At 42.1% G+C, this 17,251-nt stretch overlaps 1 protein-coding gene across 1 annotated transcript in view; it reads right to left on the bottom strand.

Moving 5' to 3' along the window:
• Window positions 1-7,875: 7,875 nt before the first annotated feature.
• fgfr3 (fibroblast growth factor receptor 3) overlaps window positions 7,876-17,251 on the bottom strand; it is a 69,824-nt gene continuing 60,448 nt past the window's right edge. The window contains exons 9-17 of the mRNA XM_022751305.1: window positions 15,715-15,863; window positions 15,218-15,339; window positions 14,889-14,999; window positions 14,606-14,796; window positions 13,761-13,883; window positions 13,017-13,087; window positions 9,041-9,178; window positions 8,847-8,952; window positions 7,876-8,040 (exon numbers count right to left, since the gene is read on the bottom strand). Coding sequence (XP_022607026.1) covers window positions 7,876-8,040; window positions 8,847-8,952; window positions 9,041-9,178; window positions 13,017-13,087; window positions 13,761-13,883; window positions 14,606-14,796; window positions 14,889-14,999; window positions 15,218-15,339; window positions 15,715-15,863 — 1,176 coding nt within the window. The remainder of the gene's footprint in view (window positions 8,041-8,846; window positions 8,953-9,040; window positions 9,179-13,016; window positions 13,088-13,760; window positions 13,884-14,605; window positions 14,797-14,888; window positions 15,000-15,217; window positions 15,340-15,714; window positions 15,864-17,251) is intronic.

Genomic DNA, 17,251 nt, shown 5'->3' with positions numbered 1-17,251 from the left:
ACTTGAGACGGGCTGAGGGCCAAAAGTCTGAATACATAGACTCCTCTCTCTCCCTCTGTCACTGTCCAGCTTCGCCCTCCCACCCGGGCCTAGCTGCTTCAGCACCCCTCGAAACCCCCCCCCCCCCCCCCCCCCCCCCCCCTGCATGCCCGCTCCTTCTCCTCCTCCTACCAGCCGTTTACTGAGCTGCAGCCAGCGAGGCGGCGAGGGAGGGCGTGGAACTGTATTCAGCAAACAAAGACAGAGGGGCAAAGACTTTCCGTGATTAAAGAGCAGTTAAGATGCTATGAGAGGCTAATTTGTTCACTGTGTGACAGAATCAACAGGAACTGGGGACAGAAATCTCTGCTGCCTGCATTTCCTGCTGCAGTTTAAAGGAGAATACCCCAGTGATTCAGAGTTTAAGTTTATTTACTGACGTCTAAATCCGGGTTTCCTTCCTCTCACTGAATCCTTTATGCACGTTTTCCATTTTTATCACATTTTAAATAGAATTTTTTATGCTTCAATAACGTCTGTCTTTTTATTGAGTGCTATGAAACAGCTCGTACATAAAAACCCATGCACATAAGCAAACTGATTACTGTGAAAAATCAGATTAGGAGAAGAAAAATCTAAATATGTGTTTACATGCTCTGCACATCCAGAATGCCTGTAATACTGGCTCTTTGTATTCGTTAACATTTAGAAACCCATTTAAGGGCAGCAACCAAGAAATCACAGTTTCTCCAGAAGAAATCTATCTGAAAAAAAAATGTGGGGTTAGTCTATCCTGGATCCTAGATAAAATAATTATAAAAAAACAGATTTTAAGTGTTTTTCATTTTAACACCATGAAGAAGAAAAAGGAAAAAAAATAAAAATCAATATATAATTTTCAGTCATTTTCAGATTTAAAAGAAACTTGGCATTGAAGACTGAGGCAGGACAAAACCAGCAAAAGAAAACAAGAATAAAAAGAGTATTTGTTTCCACAAATCTTTCGTAAAGTTGGTTCATTGAGATAAAACAGCTGGTGGTGCTAGTTCTCCAGTCAGGTGCCATTAAACCACTGCAGAAGAAGATGGCACAACAAGATGACGTAATTTAAAGCTCACCGTCAAAATCTCAAAAAGTGGAAAAACATGTAGTAAACATTATGAAGCAAATTAAAAATGTGCATAAAAACAGGTGGATGGAAACTCCGCTAATTATCAAATACCTGCAAATCTGGATAATGGAATTCCCATCAGCCTCAGCTGTAATTTGTGTTTGTGCTAATTAGCAAATGTAGCAAGTTAAACCAAGACAATGAACATGAGAAACCTTATATCTGCATAAAAGAGCTATTTGATGTTTTGCTAGTGCTACATAGCCAATGTTAGCATAAACAGCAACAACTGTTCAGCATCAAACGTAATTCCTTTAGACGCCAAAAGCTGTGTCCGGCAGTGGAAAGAAACCCTCGTTTTGATTCTATGTCTTCACTTCTTCTCTTCTACTGAAGTTAGCACGCTAATCAGCTAACCGTCTCGTCATTTTCTGATACCGAGTCACTGTCCAGGCTGCCCTGAAGAAGTAGCGCTGCTTAGCTTTTGGCAAGACGGGTAAGTAAAGAGCTGTTAATACAGCTATCGCTGGTTATGTAGCAATAGCAAACCTTACAATTAGCTCCTTAGCATTTAGCTCAATAAAACACTATGCCTGAGAATAGATCTTTCCGAACAGCCGTTGACCTCCACTCAGCACTGTACCTGAACTGTGTACATACACATGGAAGGACTGAAGCTAGCTGCCGCCCTGCTAACATGCTCAGGCTACACCTCCTGTGCAGACACACCTTTAGCCTCGTCACCGTGTCCAAAGCTTGTTTGTACTGAGTTTAACTAACAGCTCGGTTAGTCTATGTTGAAGGAAAATGAGCCCTGATATTGACAGTGTTCAGACAAAACAAACCGAGACACCAGGCAAAACAACCTGCCTGACGTGTGTACTCTGCGGTATTTTGGTTTCATCCCATTAACATAAACTTCTAAACTTCGGATTTGTTCACCGTGATTCACAAAGTCTGTTTTTGGTTATTTTTTTTTTTGTTTGACTTATTTTTGCCATGGGAACTGTTTGTTTTGCAAATACATGCTCTCAGTGACAGAGACGGCGTTGACAGAAGACGCTATTATAACATGTTTATTGAAAACCTTTTTTGACAGCATAGTTTGTCAGGCACAGAGAGAGAGAGAGAGAGAGAGAGAGAGAGAGAGAGAGAGAGAGTTGTGAAATTGTTTTTTCCCAGTGGGAGGTGTTTGCCCATAGGGGTTGTTGTGGTGGAATGTTACAGAGGATTCATCATGATCAAAACAGGTACATTGCAACAAACAAGCTATGAATTACAAATAAAAAAAAAAAAAAAAAATTCACATAATGCCAAATGGTTAGTTCCACCTTTCTATGTTAGAAACATGAATACAGAGGGAGGAAAAATAAATTACGTGGGACTGGAAAGAAAAAAAAATCAAAAATCAAAAGGACAAACATGATTTTGTCTCACTATTGTTGTGAAATAAAAACCTGATGTGGAATGCAAAATGAAATGTGACGAAACGGACAGAAAAATCAAATGAACCGTATGTGAAAATCATTTCCTCTCTAAGATTCTTACAAAATAGCTCACACAGCTACATAAAACTCTACTCGTGTACACCAGCAACGTAGAAGCATATTTCAAACTATAAATTAATCTGGACTAACTCATCGCCGGGTTAGAAACGCATGACAAAATGAAAACGGGATGAACGAGAGCTGTGTGAAAACTAACCATTCCAACCTGGAAAATAAAAAAAAACTAAACAAAGACATGAAAGCAATTTATATTTTTTCGATGACTCTGGAAGCAAAGGTGCGCCTCCCGGAGACCAAAGGAAGCCGAGATAACACGCCTCTCCTCCCAGTTTCATCTTCAATCCTGATTTTCTTTGTGTTTTTACAGAAAAGAGAATAAATAAGTCAGTCAGAGTGGAGACGACAGGTGATTAAAGGCCCATGTGTGACTGTACATACAGTAAGAATCCCTCCCTGCTGAGGCCACGCTGTTCATTCATTCAACAGCAAAGAAAACGGGTTCACTCCTAAAAAATAGGATTTGTTGTTTTTAACATCTGCCTGTCGAACCAATAACCATCTATTTTACACTGGAGCTAATAATGTTTTGCTGATTCAAATATTATTAAATGTCAGAATTCAGCAACAGTTAAAAAAGCCTCTGAAACAGCATTTAGGCTAATTTGGGAAACTAAATCTCAAGATTAATTTTATTATTTTAGTTTAGCAGCATCTTAATTCAGAAGAACTACCAGATATATAACCATCACATTTTCTAGAAGAAAACACCAGTATCCTCTTATTGCTGTTCAGTGAAGTGTATTTATCTCCATTCTCGATGAGGTATTGAAATAACATGAACATAAAGTAATGCCTAGTTGGAACCAGTGTTAACATTAGCGAGCTAGGCTAATTAGCTTCCACGTTCTGAGTGGCAAACTCAAAAAAAAACAACTTAAAAGCATTTTTAATTCTGTAAATAACTATATATGTTAGAACATTAACTGTGTATGTGTCTATGTGAAGTGGACACAGGGCTATGACATTTAAAAGTCAACAGAAAATGGCCGCAGCCACTGGCTTGAAGCTTTTTACTGATTATTTCTTTCTATTTTGACAAATTGGCAGTATTAAAAACATGCTAAATTAGCGATTAACAGATTTTGTTTACAATGTACCAACAGATCAATGGAAAGTTCTGTATTTAAACTAACGTCTTGTATGATTTCTAAGCAGATTAATAAATGTTTAATCATAAGAGACATGGGGGGTAATAACATCCTCAGAAAGTGTCAGTTACACCGAATCTAAAAGCATAGAACTATTTTGACGTAAATTAGGGCAATCAGTTAGTAAGGGTTTTAAAGTACCGTATTTGTGTCCATTACTAAGCTGATCAGTGGGCCGAACCACAATACAGACTGCAAGAAATTACACCTCTTAGTTGCCATTTTTCCACTATTATGGATATCCAGCAGTTTGCAACATACAGTAGCTCTTCAATTTAGCTGTCAAAAGCAAGACGCACGTTAAAAACAACACATCCATTTTAAAAGTGACCTTAACGGAGAGACAGAGGCCGTTAAAAAGCTTGACAAGGATACAGAGAAAAAGGCCAGGGAGGGCATCCAAATGAAATAAAAATAAAATACAGGATAAATTATGCAAGGAGCAAAGCCTGATGGGGGGCATCAGTATCTAGTAACATGACTACTCTACGTCATCGTCATCATCTTCTGGCTCTTTAATGAAAAACAACACTGAAAAGCAGATAGCTATGAATAAAAATACTCTCACCATAGGGAAAGCTTTTACCCAGCATGGAAGAATAAATAAAATAAAACACCATCCGTTTCATTAGATCCATCCAACCTTTACACAAGTGCCTTTTTGTCTGCCTTGTTCACTCAAAAAAAAAAAAGAAAAATCAGGCGCATACTTACACAGCCTGCTTCTAGTCAGAACTTCATTTTCATTTTTCATTTTTTTATGGGTTTTTTTTGTTTTTTTTTTTGCAATTATACATTCAAAATGTGATCAAAATTAATCAATTAATCTCCTTTTTGTTTGCTAAATTATTCCAGGCACTTTGTAGATTTGGGCCAAAACTGAAAACAGAAGTAACAATAACTCTGTGTAACCCTTCACTTTACAAAGGCCTTGTTTCTGTGTACAAACCAATGAAAAAGTACAAGATTTGGTGCTAAAATAAAGCAAAACAACATATAAATCTCCCAGTGTAGCAACAGATTTAAATACATATTTTCACTCTTTTAAGTACTTCAAATACTGCAGAGATTTCATTAAGTACCGACACAGTCTTGTTGGGTATTTCCGTTACATTATAAACTCCGTTCCTACACTGGAACAAGGCCGTTGCACAGTGAAGTGTTGCCACCATTTCCATTTAGCAGCGAGTGAATCGTGTTTCTGAACCTTTCAATGCCACTTGAACGTCGCTTTCCCTTTCGTGAACGTTGCTGAAAACAGACTCTGTAAACATTTCAACCCTAATGCTTTTTTTTTTTTTTTGGGGGGTCAGCTGGAGAGACGACTGCATATGAAAAAGAAGGGGGTGGGGTGGGGGGTGGGGGTATTGATTTGGCAATCCCATGATCCTTCCCTGCACATGTAACCTCCGCCCGCCTACATTCGACAGTGCAGTAATTTGGTTCAGAGATCTGGAGAACTCTGTGAAATAGACTTTTAAGACTAATTTGGCACTTTTCTTGAAGAAGCATCCACCACAGACCTCAGACTCTTCCTTAACAAACTGATATATATGTATATATATAGTGTATGTATATATATATATATATATATACACACTGTCCATATATTTTCTTTTTTTGCTGTGCAACATACAGATCACACAGCGTGCCTTCATTTCAGTATTAATACTATAGAGCAGCGATAAAATCTCAAGCGTCTGGGCAAGTTTTTTTCTCTTTTTTAGCAACACTCAAGCACAAAAGGACATAACAGCTTTTCCACTTCTGCCTTCGAGCTGATGCTTTTACCCATGAGTGTGCACACAGGTGCTGACTGTCACTACACGCAACTTGTTAGAATTGACCCTGTGACCTTTCTGTTACAATAAGAGTTTGAAGCCTTCAGAAGCACCTTGGAATCCGCCTGGATCCTCTTTAACGCCGATAAAGACGACAATGGTGATTAAAGAGTATTTTGAATTTGTGTGTCCTGGTTGTCAATTGGTGCGTTTCATTTATTCTTGTATTTGATGGTAAATGTCACATTTTTGGGTGAAGACTCAGAATCAAGCAGTGAGAGCTTCAGAGAACAATTTCTGCCCTCTAAATGGACTCAAACCCCCAGAATGCACTGCAGCTAAAAAGCGCTTTTCCTTTTTTTTCATATATATATATTTTTGCTCTTAAAATCTACTGCTGCCACAGTTCTTCTTTGTCATCATTCAGCGTATGTGAAAGGTGTAGATCTGCATTAACTCTAATTGCATTGTGGGATTTGGTGTTTTTAGCAAAAAGGACACTAGCATACATGCTAGGAACTTTCTGTGTTTCATTGTGGGGGTTTTGGAGAGCACTGCAGTGCATACATTTTACATTAATAAAATGTTGGGCGCTAAGTAGCAAACAGGCTGCCAATCCATCCCATAATTCACTTCAGTCGAGACTGGATAGTGAAATATCATCAGTAGCAGGATTTGACTTTAGAAACAGGCTGCTGAGGTTCTCTGAAGGCTTCTCATGATTCACAGCTCGATGTTGTTGATGTTCCACATGTCTTTAAGTACCTCAGTCGTACTAAAAGGCCTCTCTGGTACATATCTCCAAGCGCTGCTCTTTCTTGCCCAGCAAGAGTTAATCGTTGCTTTGATATTGCAAACGTCAACTTTTCAAACCAGAGTTTTGAGCTCAGCGTAAAACATCCAGCTCCGTTCAGCGGGAGCCTTCAGGTCACCGGTCGAATCACACTCGCTCTCAAAAATCATCATGTCATACATTCTTTTCTTTTTTTTTTTTTTTTTTTAAAACTGTAAACAAACCAAAAAAAAAAAAAAAAGAAAAAAGAAAAAGAAAAAAACCGATGGATCAAAAACTAGAGGAGTCTGCCAGTTGTGAAAATAACGTCGCAGTTTTGTTGTAAAATAAGTTACAAAAAAATTGAAATAAAAATCTTTGCGTACAGTACTAAAATCCTAAACTAGACCTTTCGAACTTAAGAACCACATGTTAAGTCTATAAATATCTTTACAAATATACACGTTAATTATTCAAATAAACCTTTTCTGTATCACTTTAAATGATTAAATGTCTTACACGTTCATGACAGTGTCTTCTAGATTGCAATGCTTCCATCCTAAAACAAATATTTTAAAAAATGTAATTTTTTGTCTTTTAAGTACATGGCTGTGGACAGCAATATGATACATATTTGCATTTATATATTTACAATAAATCATTTTCTAGATACATAAAAAAAAAAAAAAAAACCCTCCGAACCTCATTGTACTTATTACTGAATGGCCCTGAAACTTCACCTCACCTTCGATGAGGAATTTGTTCCATGATTATCACAAATGTTGTTGTTTTTTTTCCGGGATGCTAAAACGTGACGATGGTGTACGAATTCATGAGAAAAACACGTGTACGCTCATGTAATCCCTCCTGCTGCTGCTGAACATCTTCTGTGAAGGTCGAGACAAGTTACTGAGGATCTCCGGAAGAACGAGTCCCGTCGTTTGCTGGTATCTTGTCAACAGATTTTTTTCGTTTTTCCGATCGCAAACTTTTTCGTGGCGATCTCTGGGCTCCGTGCAGACGAGAGGATAAAAACTCTGAGGTCCTCGCCGACTGGATCGCCAACCAGACACTTACCAAATGCCCTTCGTTCCCTGCTCTTATATCCTTTTATGTCTTTTTTTTTCTTTTTTCTTCCATGTCAGGAGGTTATTATCCGAGTAGGCACGGAATGGTTTCACCCCACAGATTGTCCGTAACAAAAGACTGGCCCGAGTACAAAAATATAATTTCATTTCTGAAAAGAAGAACACAAACACGGTTCAACGGCAAAAAATAATCCTTCAATGTTTCAAGAGTCTGTTGGGGAGGAGGAGGAGGAGGAGGAAGAAAAACTCGCTCGAAGAGGATTTTCGACCAAGAGTTTAAGACGAATCGAAGAGCTGAAGCACTGTGGAAGTATTGCATGCGGAGGTTTCATTTCCATATCTTGAGGAGCTTGAGTCACTGAGAGGTGATTATTAGTCACAGACTGTGAGAGGAGGTCAATGTCCACCCTCCCCTCCCAGCTCAGCTTCTATGTCCTAATCACCCCGTTACTGGGAAGCTGTTTGGGAAGACAGGGCTCGTCAGGCAGCGGATCGTGGGCGAACACCGAGTCGTCTCCTGAGGAGCAGGTGCTGTTGGAGTCCTGACAGGTGGGCGAGTACTGCTCAAAGGGCACCGACAGGTCCAGGTACTCCTGTCAGAGGAGGGGTCAGAGGTTAGACTCAGGTGTCGGGGTCAAACCCTCTCTGTTGTCACATAATTAGGCGAACACTTATCTACTTCTGCTGTATCATCACTTTTATTTTAGCACAGAATTACAGCTCTGAGGTGTTTAAAACAGACTTTAATCTGTTTTATAACTGTTTTCTAGTGTCTGCATTTCCCACACAATGTTCTATTTCTTTGACATTGTGAATATAGTTTTATATTATTCAGGCAGATGTAGGATTGTTTTCCTCTGCCTGTCCATTACTGTTCATCGTCCTTTGATTTGAACATTTTACGTTTTATATATCATACATATTTATATCAGTTATATCTCTTTAATTGCTCAATATATGTAAAGAATTTATCATTTTTGAGTGTTTTGGTATAAAATCATCTTATAAATCATTAAAATGCTGTTAATGACACATGTTGACCTTGGGGGCGTGTGCACAGATGCATCTAATCCAATATGGCTCCTGTAACTACGAGCCATATCAGGAGGAGTGTGTTTGAGTCAGATCTCTCGTTGGATTTATTAAAATCCCACCCATAGTTTAATATCGCCCAAATATTCTATTTCACTCAGAGACATGAATCATTACGTAACATAAAAATGACTCTAATTGCTGTTTTTCCCCGTGACTTTAAATGTGTAAAACGATTTTTGTAGTTAGTGAAATTACGGCCAAGGTCAAAGTGAGACGAGGGGTTGGGTGTTTTCCTGGTGTTTTCCAGGTGTTTTCCAGGTGTTTCCGTGTTATCTGTGAGCAGCAGCTGTGCAGGGAGACTTACATCGGTGGAGGTCATTGATAAAACCCGGTCGTGATCTTCTACCAGCTGTCTGAAGGTCGGTCTCTGCGACGGCACCGCGTGCCAGCACTCCCTCATGATCATGTACCTGAAACACACAAACATCAACGTTAGCGAGTTTACGATAAAACATTCCTAGTACCTGGTACTGAACCTATAAGTGAGAAAACACCTACAGCTCATGGGTGCAGTTGGCGGGTTTGTCCATCCGATGTCCCTCCTTCAGCAGCTTAAAGAGTTCTTCTACTGGGATCCCTGGGTACGGTGAGCCCCCCAGGGTGAAGATCTCCCACAACAACACGCCGTATGACCACCTGAACACGAGAGGACGAATTCAATACACAATGAATACAAATCAGAGGTCAAATGACACCCGTGGCCTGAGGCGGTCACGGCTCAGATGGAGGCTTTCCTCCCTCAGATACACCCATCGATCTGTTTTGGGGGGAAATATTGATCCTAATAACGTTAACTGCACTCAGTTTAAGAGTCAATTCGACATTGTCTCAGACAGCGGGTCAATATCTGGAAAAGTCTAAATCTCTCCCCTCAAGCCGGAGAGGAGACAAGCGAAATCTCAAACTAAGAAAGAAACGGGAAGACGTTAATAGATACGGAGATGAGCGGTGGGAAGACACGCGATCCGACAGTCTCTGATCAGATGAAGCAGAACTTGTATCATCATGAGGCTGGTTTCTATCCTTCTATACTTTTCTATATTGTAAACAAATGCCTTGAAAAGACCAGAACCAACACTGTGTTAGTCTGTTTCTGGAGATGTCGTAACTTCAAGCCCATCGGTTTCTACTGAAGAGATAAATATTTACAAGAACCTCAGTAATTTCCTCAAACAGCTGGGATCTGGAGTTTTAAGCAAAAATGACTCAAACAGCAGGAAATGGTGCATTTACTGGGGCCTATTTTCAGCAGCAGATTAATACAGACGTGACACTCTGTGGGTATTAGAGGCGGCAGGATTGAGTCTAAATAAACTACAGTGCCCGTGTTGATCGTAATGAAGGAACATGTCGCCCAGTGTAAGACTGCAGCTCACTGACGTGTTTTTAATAGTTTCCGGACGACAGTGGAGCGGGACGGCTCAGAGGAATGAGATACGCCAGGCAGGAAGTGGGAGACCTTCACTGCTGCTTTTGGTCTTTTTGTGAGATTTGACAATAACAGAAATATAAAATATGAGCAGTTTTATCTTTTTTTTATCTTGTTTTGCACAGATGTAACGAGCTGCACTGATAAATTATACACATTTGCCACTTCAAACACGACTGACCTTGACTGAAAAAAGCCCAGTGTGTATCAGCAGTATATCAGTTATTGTATTCATCAGTTTAATGAAGACATTCCTGTCTGCATCCTTGACTCTAGGCCGATGAGCCACGTTCGCACCGATCTGGAAAAATGCGAAAGCAGCACCTTCGCATTGTAGAAAACTTTTCGGTAACTTTGTGTACGACTCTCATATGATCCACGTTTTAAAACCTCCAGGTATTTGTGCTAGCTCCAGAAGGCCGAGCGCACAGGTTGACACAGGTTTTATCATGTTCCCTTTGATTTGATGGTTGAATGTGGTTGAAAACATGTTGTGACCTACAGTGAGAGAAAAACATATTAACAACGTATTAAACTGGTCACCGCGCAGCCAGCTGGCTCTAAACCTTCATCTCTCCTCCTTTCTCTCGCCGTGGCAACAGCTCTGGTGAACTGCTGCATTATTCCTAAAGGTTTAAAAAATGAGGGAAGGTGATCAGATAATGGGCGGTCTATTAACCCAGCGTAGGATTGTTCTGCTGTTCGTCCAGTGAATCGGGATCAGACCCCTCCTCTCACTGTGGGCTTAATCTAATTATCCACGCTCCGGTCCAGAGGGTGAAGAACAGGCGCTACTGGCCGGGCCAGTTAGTCCACTATCCAAACACAGAGAGAGGCCGGAGACTAAAGGAGGACTGTGGTGAAAGAGAGACATCAAAAACAGCAACTGAAGACAGAGCTGCGGCTGAGACTAATCACCCAGACCGAACAGAGCTCTAACTAACTCATTAACATCATTGTGTTCTGGACACAAACAAAATCCTGTCTTTGGGGTCAGACTGGGTTCAGGAGCATCTCAGGGACGACTGCAGGAATCAGCAGAGAGGAGAGGAAACAGAGTCACAGACTCAGTCAGTTTATATTCACTGCAAGTTGTCAAGGATGAATATTCACAGGCTATTAGGCTCCTATTAGGAGCAGGCAATAAAGATGTAAACACTTAATTTTTCATTGGCACCTGCGGCAACAAGAGCTGACAGAATGAGAATGAGAACGAAGGCCAACATTACTGTGATGCCCGAGCCTGAGATGTAGATGCACAGTGTATGGGGGGGGTTTCACTCTCTTGTGATTTCTTTTTCACAAGTCTAAATGAACACACGTGTTTGTCTGTTCAGCTTTTCTGTCAGCTAATCATATCAAACGTCTCCCTGGTGATCAGGGAGCACTTCACTGACTAGCAACGTGTCCGGACAGGAGAGGTCAAACACCAATCAGAGAAGTTTTATCCTTGCTGAAGTTTTTAGAAGAAGTCAATTGTGTTTTTTAAAAAATCTTTATAGAACAAATAACGTCCTCACTTGCATCGAAAAACAACAAGACACCAACATTATTTCCTGCTTTTACCAGATTAGTGCGTCGCTCTAAAGTTGCAGTCAGATTTGTTTTGTATAGACTGACACCTCTGCAACCTCCATGATATCGGCAACAGGAAACACCCACTGGCTGAAGAACTAAATGGTCAATGTCGTCAATATGAGTTTAAAGGTCCCATATTTTACACTTTTCCTGTGTTTTATTTGAAGTTTTTATCCATATGAAAATATAATTGTGGTTTTAAGAACCTCTTAATCTTAATGTAGTTCTGCTTTATAATCAAAAATCACATGGACATCTGCCTTTTATACAATACAGGACCTTTAAAACTGTGAATTCAAGCTTATATTACTTGATCGACATGTTGCGTCTAGGTGAACTGCTTCTCCGCTCCAAGTGTGTGAAACTGTATAAATCCTGAGCGTTGTCGCTGCCAGTTCTGCCCCAGAGCTGTGAATGTTTGTGAAGCTGAAACACGCGTGAACCCGATGCATGATCTGTGGCGTCAGTTGTGCGTGTGTGTGTGTGGCTGCTGCACGCAACACTTTGCTAATATTCAGTCGTTCTCTTGCCGTTTGGTCGTGTCCGATTTGCTTTAATGTGTTTAATAGCCAACCCCCCCCCCCCCCCCCCCCCGCAAAGCGTAATCTGTTTCATGAAAAACCATCACAGGTCAAAAGTCAAAGTCCCCCGGGGTGTGTGAGAGTAAACTGGCTGCGGAGCGACTACTGTATAAAGGGAGGAGGAGGTCTGGCAGGAGGATTGACTCTGTAATCCAGACCTGCTGAAATAACAGAGCGGGCTGATTCTCCTCTCGGCCAGTTCCCAGTCTCGTGTAATCACACTGCGAGCCAGTGTTGACAGGGTCCCGTGTTTGGCTTGGATGGCTGTGCTGGGGACACAGCGTCTGGCTGCAGCCGGCAGGGGGGCGAGGAGCTGTCTAAGGGGGGGGGGGACAGCTACCGCAAGACAGATTGACTTTGTGACCTCCTCGCCTAAACGCGCCTCTCTCCTCCTGATCACAGCCAACACGGGAGCAATCAGAGGTGGTAAAAGGTGCGTTCGTCTCCGCTGCTGCGATTCCTTTGAATAGTTGTGGAAAAACCCTGCGAGGGAGCACCTGGTGATAAATCCACTGACCCTCTTATCTCCTTCTGTTCTGGGCCAGGTTGGATTTACACTGATAAAACAACAGTGAGATGACGGGGCTTCGTTGTGTTTTTCTGTCTCTCTCTGATGTCGTGTCGGGAGATTAGAGAACAAACGCGGCGAGGAATGTGCAGCCACTGATACACAAGAAGCTCAGGATTATCAAGAGAGCGCAGATGACGGCGGGAGCGGGAGATATTTGGAGAGGGAAAGCTATGATTCCATATTCACACGCACAAACTCAAGCGTTTGATGCTAACGCGCTCAGTCACGATATTTCAACACCCGGATTCCTCCGGTGCGCAGCAGCTCCACATGAGCGGACAGTCGGCATGTGGCCGTCGGTCTGTGCAAACTCACACGTCGCTCTGGTGCGTGTAGACCCGGTCGAACAGAGCCTCCGGAGCCATCCATTTCACGGGCAGACGACCCTGCAACAACAGAGGCACAGCAGAACCGCTTCGGTCAGCAGAACCATTCTGTACAGAGCCCACAGTACAACACTGGACCCACATGCTCAGACTTCAACCTGCTCCTGACACCTGAACTTCAGCGCCACATTAATTCACCAGGTATAAAGTGTGTGTGTGTATAATTACTGTATACAGCTCTAAAGGCTTCATTACTGTCATAAAAATGTATTAAAGATTCAAGGACAATTCACAAATATCACATCTCTTGGTTATTGTTAATCCTGACGTACGCTCTCTTTCCCGTCTTCAATACGGGTTTTGTTTTTCTCGACTGTTCTATCTCAGTAAACTGAACTCTGGGCATCAAATTCATGTGACTCATGTGTTTAATTTCCTTTTTCTTGTGTGTAAAAACCTTCTGACAGGTTGAAGTCATCCTCACATTGTCATAACATCAGTATCAAAGTGTCGAGGCCTAGAAGAGTTGAGCAGTATGATCTAGTTTTCCTCCTCTGACCCGACTGTGACACTGACAGAATCTCATTTTCAAGAATGAGAAACTGAAGTTACTGTTTCTCTGTAGAAAAGGCAAAATGATCCTGCTCTCGTCAATGACGCCATTTGATGCAAGTGAAAGTCTGAGACTGTTTGCCAGTTGTCTGAGTGAGAATACTGATGCGCTGAGACTCACGTTCGTGGTCTTTTTGTAGTAGTCTATATTGTGCACGTCTCTGGCGAGACCGAAGTCTGCGATCTTCATAACGTTGTCCTCCGTCACAAGGACGTTTCGGGCCGCCAGGTCTCTGTGGATACACTGAAGGAAGAAGTACAAATGCATCAAAGGCACATCCACAACACACACACACACACACACACGATAACTTTCACTTACTCTCCTCTAACTTGAATATTGACCTTTACTCCAAACATAAAGCCTCATTCCGACTTTAATCACTGAAAATTGAGAGTAAAACTTTTCTTTCAGTCCTGACTCTTTAAATTCATTTTAACACTGCAAAGAGTAATCTGTGAATTCTCCACATTTAGATTATGAGAAAAAAAAAAATCAATTACAATTCTATTTACTACATTTACCTGTAACTTTCCAGAAAACTTTCCAATTTCCCAAATTTTCTTAGAAAGTTTATAAATGGTAAAATAATGGTATATATTTTTGGGTTTTAAGAACCAAAAACCATCTCAGTGTAGTTTTACATCTCCTCTCTCAGGCTTCTCTCTGCAGCTCGAGCAACAACAACAGGTCGGTGAGCCAATCAGAAGAGAGGAGGCTCTCTTCTCAGCTTTAATGCAGAACCTCGACTTGCTTTATAATAAAAAATAAAACAAATCTCACTGTACTCACACTAACCCTAACCCTTTGAGTTGAAGCTGAAGCTGTGAGGACAGCTGCTGATTCTAAAAACATACACACACACACACACACACACACACACACACACACACACACACACACACAGAGGCTCAGCTCAGTAAATCAGGACAGTGCACGTGCACTTCAGCGTCGTAGCGGCTGACCTTCTGCGAGGCGAGGTACTCCATGCCTCGGGCGACCTGGTAGGCGCAGGACACCAGGTCTTTGAAGGTGAGCTGCTCGTCGGGGATTTTACAGGTGTCGAAGGAGTAGTCCATGCCCGGTGGCCGCCGCGCCCGCAGGTACTCCCTCAGGTTGCCTTTAGAGGCGTACTCCACCAGGACGTACAGAGGACCTGCGCGCAAAACACAAATCACAGCGTCACCGTCAGGACTCACTGTTAATTACTGACTTCATCATCTCGTCTGCGGTGCACCGTGGCCTCACCGTCCTGCGTGCACGCTCCCAGCAGGTTGATAATGTTTTTGTGTTTTCCGATCATCTTCATCATCTCCATCTCCGACACCAGGTCTGACAAATCTTTATCTGTGGCGTCATCTGGGACAAACAAAAAGCAGATCCGCAGAATTAATGAAGAGCTTCATTTGTAGAGAAACAAACCACGTAAATTACTATGTACAGGAAGGCATGAGAGAAAGGGAGCGGGAAGGACACAATGCTGCTGATTTCCTTCAGGAAATCACAGAAAACTACCTTGGCTGTCACCGTCAAGGTTGTGCATTAATTCCTGTAGCGCAGGCTCCACAGTCACTTACCTTTCAGCATTTTCACAGCCACAGTGAGCGGCTTGTTGGGCTTCTCCTTGTCGATGCCGACGGCCTCGGCCATCACCACCTGACCGAAGCAGCCCTCGCCCAGAGGTTTACCCAGAGTTAACCTGAAACAAAAGCAAAACCACTTCAGAGCTTGGAGCACACCTGAGGAGTGTTTTCTTTTTTTTTTTTTTCCTCTGTGAATTAGACTTCTGAATGAGGCTGATTTGTTTTGCCAAGTACAATAAGCGTGCAGGCAGGTGCCACGGCGACCTTGACGTATTGATGGCACTCGTGTTTTCACAGCACATCACGGTACAAGGACAACAGCGCAGTATCTGTCAATTCTGAAATATGTTGCTTGGCAGCGTGAAAAAAGCCACAGCTCACACCATGTTTTTTTTTTTGTTTTTGTTTTGTTTGTTTTCTTTCTTCTGACAGGCTTTTAAACGTCAGTGATGAATGTAGATCTGGAGAAATATTTCTTTGTTCCTTCTCACCGTGTGCGGGGAAATTCCCATTTGGGGTCAGACGGCAGCTCCAGCTCCGAAACGTTGGCCAGCATCGGTCCGTCGCTGGAGGACAGGCGGGCGATCCTGACCAGCGGCGTGTTGGAGTTCATGGAGGAGTTGGAATCCAAGGACACCTGCTTGGGTGCAAAAGACAAACTGTTATAGTCTCTGAAAAGGGCGAGCTGATGGGAGTTTAAACAAAGAGACAGAGGGAAACCGAAAGGTGCTAAAATGCTCATTTCCTGGTTTTATGACTCATTCCTGCAGCACTCTATAACAAAGCTTCTCACTCTGTGCTCCAGCCTTCATCTTGATCTCTGAGTTACGATCTAATTTTACTGTAAAGACAGTTTTACCAAGAGAACTAAAATATTCATCTGCAAAAAATTTAAGTCAAAATGAGTTAGGGAAAAACTCCCAAAGTGGAACTCCTCTAAAGAAAACAAATTCATCTTCAAATATAATTTCTGATGACTTGTCAAAATCTTAAAACGTCTGATTGGTTTTTGATCTGAAACTGAAAATATAATTCAAATGAACATTTTCTTGTAAGATGCTGAAAACGTTCAAGCTGTGGCTTGGACAGAAAAAGTATTTCACTTCTAAAATTCAAAGCTGCCTTCAGTTAAACTTGGTTTGAACTTCAGTATAAATAAAGCGATCGAATAACTTCTCAAGATGAAGAATTTTTTGGCAACAATCAGCTGCAAACATCACACATCTCAGGAGCAGCGTCAGAGCTTTCAGCCGCTCAGAGTTTCTCTGAAAAACAGCCTGACTCCTGACACCGGCAGTGACTTTTACAAACAGCCGGCCTATGGCTGCGCGCAGGAGGAAGCAGGCGGTAACAAAGACGAATGAAGGAGGATGCAGGGGTGGGGGGAGGGGAGGTGGGGGTGGTGGGGGCGAGTGGCGAGGTGGGATGGACGTCTCTATCCATCAGCCAGCTCCATTTCCAGACCGGCGGTCCTGCCACCGAGCCCGTGGGCCCGACATCCTCACACCATTTATCTGAGTGCTGGGGGGGTGGGGGTGTGTGTGGGTGGGGTGGGGGGTGCTGATGGCTCCGGCCCGGCTTTTGATGAATCTGTTTGTGTCAGAGTCTGCCAGCTCGGCCCCTTCAGGTGGGGTCCTGAAACAAACATGTCCACTTACCAGACTTCCCTCCTCAACTTCTCAACTGGAGGAAAATGAGAAAAACGCTGTGAAGCTAAAAGAAAAAAAAAAAAACAGCCCCGACCACAATTTCAGAGGCATGAAAGTAATATCTGATAGAACATGCCAGGAGGTTTATGGGAGATTTACTCAGAGTTATGAAAGGAGAGAACCAGGAGATTAGCTTTACAAAAACGAAGCGAAGATTACAGAAAAATGCAATAAGATCTTTCCCTGCACTTCCTTATAAGAGCATGTATATGAAGGCAGCAGAGTCAGAGATTTGGAGGCTACAATTAGAGCATCTAGTTTCTACCTGATATAACTTAACAACGCTGCGTTTAACTAACAAGGACTGTTTACAAAAAAA

This window comes from Seriola dumerili, unplaced genomic scaffold (assembly GCF_002260705.1).
Source record: "Seriola dumerili isolate Sdu_G_001 unplaced genomic scaffold, Sdu_1.0 BDQW01000149.1, whole genome shotgun sequence".
In the NCBI taxonomy this organism is placed as follows: Eukaryota; Metazoa; Chordata; class Actinopteri; order Carangiformes; family Carangidae; genus Seriola; species Seriola dumerili.
The sequence above is the reverse complement of the archived record's forward strand: the minus strand, read 5'-3'. Positions and strand labels throughout refer to the sequence as shown.